Source organism: Lepisosteus platostomus, chromosome 1 (genome assembly GCF_059453375.1).
Source record: "Lepisosteus platostomus isolate fLepPlt1 chromosome 1, fLepPlt1.hap1, whole genome shotgun sequence".
Taxonomy (NCBI): Eukaryota; Metazoa; Chordata; class Actinopteri; order Semionotiformes; family Lepisosteidae; genus Lepisosteus; species Lepisosteus platostomus.
The window spans coordinates 68,227,958-68,235,260 of NC_142611.1; the positions used below are offsets into that span (position 1 = coordinate 68,227,958).

Here is a 7,303-nt window from a genome sequence, read left to right on the forward strand (position 1 = left end):
TTAGAAGATGGATGGATGGACGGAGGTAAAGAGCCAGCCTAGGGGATCCCAGTCCTGGTCCCAGGTTCCACTCCAGCTGAGCTCTTGCCTTCAAATTGAATAAACAGGTTGCAGGTTTAGAACCTTTAACAAGTTTTTCCCCTAGTCAGAGGTTTGAAATGTTAACAGTTTCTTAAGTAACTTGTATAGGAACTGAAAATGACTCAATAAAGCTTATTAGGTTGGTTAAGGGTACAACTATGAGGGCTCAGGTGGAGCAACCCAGGAACACTCCACCTCCAGATCAGTGCTTCCCAACCCTGGTCCCGGAGAAACAGATCGTCTCCAGGATTTGGATTCATCTGGATTTTGCTGCCGATATGCTGTAATGTGTGATGTTTCGCATTCTTTGAAATTTGGATTTGGAATTGGCCTGTACCGACTCCTGGGTTTCCACTGCCTGCAATCCCGGCTGGTGTATGCAATATGACTGACTGGACTCTACAATAGTAGGAAACACTGTCACCGTGTCTGGAGCAATACCACTCTCACAGCAGGTCTAGCTGTTGCAGCGCCACTCCCACAGTAGGCGTGTCTGATGCAGCACCACTCCCACAGTAGGCGTGTCTGATGCAGTGCCCCAGCTGTGGCGATTCAGCTGGTCAACTGGCAGGAGCTACCTAGTCAGGAATACCAGCAGCAAGGTGAGGAGGGGCTGTGTACAGTTCTGTGTGCTGACGGTATTGTATACTGGAATACTCTTGAATTTGGGGATTTTGGACATTTCAGGACTGGCCAAAGAAAAAAACAAATACAAGTCTAAAAAAGGAACTAGAGCACTTCATTTGTGAATTAGCACTAGAAATTAAGAGCTGTGTTCCTCCAAGACAGGGTCTGGATCCTCTCGAATGAAGATTTAAAACAAAAAGGCTGGCCATTTACTATAAACATTTTCACAGATAAGATTCAAATGGGCATTTTATTGTAATCTTAGTTGTTTCCAGTATGGCAGGACCCCAAGCAAAAGCTAAATAGTATAGAAAAAAAAAAGTTGAGAAAATCACTAAATTCCAGCTACAATACAGGTGGTGCCTATGGGATGAAACAGCTCCCCCTGTTGGTTATTGTCTTGCAGTCACATACTGTCACCTTGCACATTCCTGCTTGCAGATAACACAGTTCATAAGTTGTCAAAAATGTATATAGATACAAGTTAATAAAAGCAAAATGTTTAAACATACTTAAAATCAAATCATAAAACCACTATCCACATTCTGAACCCATTACAAACAATTCATAGCATTAAAAAGGCGCCGACTGGGCTATCCCTTGCACTGTTGGACTGCACCTTAGCTTGTTCCACTACTGCTTAAACATGTCCTACCAAATCAACTAAAACGAACAACCGCCTCCGCCAGGAGTTCCGCTTATCTAACACTCGGCTTAAACAAGAACACCGATAGGACTAATGTGTTTTGGCCATTGTAACTTGTCCGCCACAAGTAATCCAGACTAATGCACCTTCACTCACCCCCACATGTTCCAAGAGCACAATTTCACCATATTTCACAGGAATAAAGATATAGATTTTAACGTAACAAGGATTGAACTATGAAACTTGTCAAGCTGCGAAAATAGAAATCATACACGATCCGAATAAATTGGTCACATTTTAAAACTGTTGTATTAAAAAAAAAAGGCGGCTCAGCCTGCACCTTCGGTTTGTAAAGAGGGTCATTGTGACTGAAGGCTAAGGTCTGGGTCAGCGGAGGCTGAGTGGGGCACAGGAGGACATGGCAGAGACCTGGCACCAGAAACTGACCTGCTGCTTCTGAGGAACAGAGGAGCAGGATGGTGGCACTTCGCAAGAGTGGGGCTGCAGCCCCTGTCCAGACAAGTGGGTTTTTTTTTTTACATTCTGGGCTCCCCAAGCATCCTGTCTTATAGTGCGCCGTGTCGCAATCGCGGTTGTAAACCAGCCCTTTAAAACGAGCTTCGGAGCCCAGTCATGGTGCCCGACAGCTTCGGTACAGTTGGGCACCGTCCATCCACCCGGGCAAACTTGTCTTCCTGAAGAAGTGGCGCCGTCCGGGATCAGATGAAGTATTCCTTCTTGTCCTCCGGGCTCGCCTCGGCCGCCACCTGCTCCAGCTCCTCGCCCGGCGCCGGCTCGCCCGTCGTCCTGTAGGCCCCCTTGTTCTGGCACTGGTAGCGGAAGAGGAGGTAGGCCGCGCCCGCCAGCGTGAGCAGCACCAGCACGATCACCACTGGGGACACAAGACGGACAGCGCCGTCACCTCGGGCCCCGGCATGGCGGGCCGGATGAACCCCTGGGGCCTCTTCTCATCCCGAACCCATCTGATCGCCCGTGAACCGACCGCCGGCTAAAACCAGCAGCTCACCCGAGGGGACTCCCGTCATGCCTTCAGGCTGTCCGCTGATGAGTACAAATAGAAGCTGCCCTGGATAAGAGCTCATATTGTACACATGGCTCCAAGCAGCTTATGGCTTGCAAGTAAAAAAAACTAAGCTATCCAATAGGTCTAATTAAGCTAATGACTAGTGCAACTACGTGTTCAATGACCGAAACGAGGCCTCCATTGTAATGACAGAGATGGGCCTGGGATTTCCACGACAGTGCTCAGGGTTTTCAGATAATGATTGTAACCCCAATACAACACAACCATTGACTGTGGTATTGCATCACCTCGCCTGAAATAAGATTCTCTGGTCAGTTCTGCATCCACTATAAAGGTGGTTCCCAGTACCGGCCCTGGTGTCACCACACGCTCGCTGGTTCTCATTCCATCCCACCTGCATGAGCTAACTGAAGGCTTACCTGATCTGAGAAGTCGCTTCAATTGAATATTTGCCTTTAGTTTCTAGTCAAATGTTTGGGATTTTATTTCACTTACAAAGCACAACGGTTAAAGCTCCAACAGGTTCAACGTGGGAAGAAACGGTGCAAATTAATCTCATTATTAAGCAAATGAAGGGTTTTATTGTGTTACCGAGGGCTAAGCAAGACCAAAAACCAGCAAAGTATGTAAGAGTCACCAGTGCAGGATTATGAACCACCGCACTAGTGTATAAATATTGGCGTTGAGATCTTGAATCTGCGTTCCCTACATCGTTCAGTGAACACCCCCTTTCAGACTTCTGACAGTATGAATTTGGTTAGTATCAAAACGACCTTCAATCTCGTCATTGCAGTCCAGCCCCGCTGGTGTACATGCCACCTGTTTGGAAGCTTTTGGTCACCGCTGTATGATAAAGTACGCGGTCGTTTCACCCAGCTACAACAAAATGCTCTTTACGTGAAAACACATAAGATCAAATCTGTCGGCTCTAGATCATTCTCTTGGTTCTGCGTGCGAGTGCGTCTCTACACTTTCCTGTCCCGCGGTCGACGGTCAATAACGCTGATAGCACAGAAGTGAAAGCGGGAAACTTGTTCCACAGCGAGGTCTGGCACCTCTCTTTTTTCGGACATTACCTCCAATGACGGTGGAGTCCGTCTGGGCAGGCTGGGGAGTTGTGACCTCAGGAACTGAAAGAGAAAGAGACAGTCAATTTGTGCTTCTCCCCTCCTGCCAGCAACAGCAATCCTTTCCACATCTGAGGTGCCGTCGTCTCGGGGGGCACAGGGCCCACTGAGCAGGACAGTGCGGTCATAGTGACCCTTCCCAGACAGGGCCCGACGCTGCAGGCAGAGGCCTTAACGGGTTTACACGCACCAATCAATTCAAGATTCAGCTCTTTTCGCAGGAATCTGGAGAGCAGCGGTGAACAGTCTAGATATACGAACAGACCACCTTTCAACTTAGAGGCAACACAATTGTGCCCCTCACCTCCCCCACGTACCTGTCAAAGTGGTGGCTGTTTGGGTTGTCATGGTAACTGTAGCACCACGATCCCTCTTCTCTTGCTGTGGACTTCCTGGAGCTGGAAAACAGAGCAGCGTGGTTGGTCAGGAAGGGCCTAAGTGTTAAACTGGGGGGTGGGGGGGGGGGGACGGCAGTAATACTCCATAGGAGCTCTGCCATGCGGGAGAGGAATTGTCTTACCAATTCACCAGTTTTCCTTGTGCCCCTTATAAGGTTTTAGCTAAAGAGCAAAAACAAAATGGAAAGACCCTCAGATCTCGCAAGGCCCGGGCAAATATCACCAGTCCGGGGGACTCACGCGTTCCTGGCTCAATCCCTCATGACCTCCGGACGGCTCCAAGTGCACTAAGTGGGAAAGCAGTTCGATCTGCTGTGGCTTCCAGGTGTTACTTCAGCTGCTGGCTGACAGTTCCCTCTAACGCAGAGCCCCCAGGTGTGGGTATTCTCATTTCAGATGGGCTCTCAACGACGTAACTGAACAAATCACCTGCTTCAACAGCCAGTTAAATACTTCCAAGTTTTTCACAATTGAGGTTTTGAAGGGGACCTACTGAATAAGACCTGCTGGGCTGTGGCTCTCCACTTTCCAGGACCTGGAGATCCAAGGCCCCTCTGGGCAATTCGGGACCACTCAGACGACATCTTGTGCTTCCAGCAACCTAATTTACTGCATCTCTTGCAGTAAATGCCCAACCATCTACATTGGTGAAACAGGAAGGGGACTGGGAAACCGCTTCAGGGAACGTCAGGACTGTGAGGATCAAATATTTCTCCCAGCCCATTTCACTCCTAACAGCCACAACCCCACTGACCTCATCGTCTGTGTTCTCAAAGAGGGGTTTCGGGACTCCTATTGCAAAAAGACATCCGAAACTAAAATTATCCTGGAACGAGGACCACACCTTCCCCCCTTCTCTTACAGACAGACTCATCTCCTTCTAATCCTCTCTATTCATTTGCAGGTGTTGACCAAACCCCTCTTCACTTCACGCTGCCTGAATGTCGACTCCGCTTCTCTCCTGCTCCCGCCTCCTCCCCACTCCCGGCTTTTGTTCTCCTGAGCTTTACCAACCGCCGGTTTTCCTCGCTCTCACACCCGAAGAAGGCTCCACAGCCGAAACATTATGTTTTTCTTCTCTTTTCAGCACACGCTTACATTGTGATTAGGTTCCCGGGGCGGTCCAGTACTGCAGCGGGGTGTGGTGCTTTTCTCATGAGCGTTTTGCCTTTCCGACTCGCGGGACAAAAAACACTTCGGGCTTGAAAGGCCGCGGAATACAAACTGTACATCTGTTTGCAGGTGAACACGGTACAATACATACAAGACAAAAGGGAGAGAGGGGGAAAAAAAACAAGCACTCGTAGCGACAGTCCGCTGTCGAAGTAAAAACAAAAACCCGAAGATACTCTCCTTGTGTAAACAAGTTGAGCCAGTATTCCGGTTTACAGTCTCAGTAATGTGAAGGTGAACCCCGGCACTTAACACGCGTCGCCGTGAGCCTACCAACACTTCCCCACACATCGCCTTGCAAAGGGCTGCACTATCCTAGCAGCCGTAGCGACGTCTCAGCCACTGCGAGGGTTACGGCTCGGACAGTCCGTTCTTTGCGGTCGGGCAGGCTGTAGGGATCAGCGAGAGCCCAAAAGACAGGCAAGAAACTACAGGGCAAAGGGCACACCCCGAGAAGAGAAGGTCATCTTTTCATTTCTAAAAAAAAAAAGTTCCGCACCTCCACGCTGGACGTCTGACAAATCCTGAAACTTCACCTAACTAGGGGACACTGCAGCACTTCTCCATACCGTGTTGTTCCGGCGCTCTAGTCATTTGTTTTCCCAGATAAGCAATTCAAGAAAATCTAACTTGATTACATAACAATAAACTTCTAAGTCAGGAGATCTGAAACTCGCCGATACTGGTTCTTTTCCATCATACCGCAGTGACAAGTTTTTTTTAAAAAAAAACCTACAGAGAAGACGCGTCTCAGAAAACTAGAATAAAACAAAAGGCCGTATCGTGGCTCCGAAGAGACAATCGGCTGTCAAAGGGAAACATCTGCTTGGTCGTGTCCAAACTGAACATCAGAGCCCCGCACAAGTCTGATCGTACTCAGGGGCCCCATTGTCTTCAAAGATTGCGCTTGTTTTGCAGTGCAGTAAAAAAGCTACACCTCGGTTTCATGCGCCTTCTTGGACTTGATTTGAACCTTAATATTTGGATGACTTTTTTTAAAAAAAAAACTGCCAAATTCGATGTTCCCCCATTCCCCCGGTCGGCCTTGACTACTTCAGATCTCGGAAACTATCGGCTCGTCCCGTTCGTTCACATTTCCAGAAACATCTGTAGAGTTTTTTTTTAAAAAAAAACACACACATACCGGCGTACACAAGTTTCTCGCAACGCCAATTGAAACAGGCACTTATTGTGCGATTACACATATTATTTCTGCTCCGCCATTACAGACCGTGAGATTCGGAGCAAGGAAATTCACGCCACGGAAAATGTGACTCGCGAACGCCAGCAGCCGCCAGGTTGTGAAGGAGAGACCCACGGGCGTTTTCTGTCAGCTCATACAACACGCGAGCAGACGTCGCCTCGCAAAGCAAGTCGGTGTTCAGCTCCAACGAGGGATTAAAACCACGCGAGGGTGAGGCAAACCGAGAGGAGGTCCCATACATTACAGCGTTTTAACTGTGGGACAAAAGCTTGTGGGGTGGGGGACGAAAAGTTACACTGAATGAGCTTTAAACTTACCACAGTCCCTACCAAATCAGACGCAAGTTTAAGATCGTGATCAACAACAAATACGGTTTTAGGACCCGTTGGCATCACTCATCAAACTATGGATCACAGTACATACCTTACCTGGGTCTTCAGAGCAGCACGCCCGACGGACACATCATTACGGCCACAACCGGGCACTTTGGGAACCTCAAACACTGGTGAGAAAGTTTTGTTACCAAGAAGAATCCGGTCACCGGAATCGCTCAAACATCGCGGGGAAAAAAGCAAAAACCCAACTAACTACATCCGCAGAAATAGAGCATCTGGACTCTAGATACCCACCAGCCCCTCCCGCAGAAGCATAACGTGTGTTTCCGAAGGAGGCGAGCAGGCGTCCGTGAAGAGCGTCTGCAAGCGGCGTCACATGACCGCTCCTCTCCTGCAGGGCCCTGTTCCAAGCGCGCTCCCGCGCCCTGCTCGTCCCCGCGGCAGCACACTTCCCTCAAGTAGGCGCTTACCACACAGTCACAACCGGAGGCCGCAGGGCTGCGCTCAAGCCGCCTGACCGGAGGGGCCGCTTCCTCTTATTCTCATTGTAAAACACCACGTGTGTGCCCCTGGCAACCCGCTGTCGTATTAAGACATTCCCCTGACCAGCCCAGCAGCTCCAGAATAGGCCACTCTGATGAGTTCGTGAAGACTTGTTGGAGCTCGT

The 7,303-nt window shown here is 49.2% G+C and overlaps 1 protein-coding gene across 6 annotated transcripts; it reads right to left on the bottom strand.

Moving 5' to 3' along the window:
* Positions 1-939: 939 nt before the first annotated feature.
* Positions 940-7,085, bottom strand: smagp (small cell adhesion glycoprotein). 6 transcript variants are annotated; one of them, XM_088634314.1, is made up of 4 exons: positions 6,931-7,085; positions 3,844-3,924; positions 3,476-3,529; positions 940-2,246 (listed from the first exon to the last, which is right to left on the bottom strand). In XM_088634314.1, exons 2-4 carry the CDS (start codon positions 3,872-3,874, stop codon positions 2,074-2,076), a joined length of 258 nt encoding a protein of 85 aa, XP_088490440.1. In that variant the 5' UTR covers positions 3,875-3,924; positions 6,931-7,085; the 3' UTR covers positions 940-2,073. The 6 variants fall into 6 exon arrangements, with proteins under 6 accessions (XP_088490440.1, XP_088490439.1, XP_088490435.1 ...); XM_088634313.1 differs by having other exon boundaries at positions 6,730-7,052; XM_088634309.1 differs by having other exon boundaries at positions 6,725-7,049.
* Positions 7,086-7,303: the final 218 nt, after the last annotated feature.

What these genes read in the sequence shown, in the direction of transcription:
- smagp (XM_088634294.1), bottom strand. Translation starts at nt 6,542, where the DNA reads ATGTATGGGACCTCCTCTCGGTTTGCCTCACCCTCGCGTGGTTTTAAT. An exon ending in TCCTTGCTCCGAATCTCACG is followed by an intron (nt 3,925 to 6,328) that starts GTCTGTAATGGC and finishes TCTGTTTTCCAG; the next exon opens with CTCCAGGAAGTCCACAGCAA. An exon ending in GGACTCCACCGTCATTGGAG is followed by an intron (nt 2,247 to 3,475) that starts GTAATGTCCGAA and finishes TTGTGTCCCCAG; the next exon opens with TGGTGATCGTGCTGGTGCTG.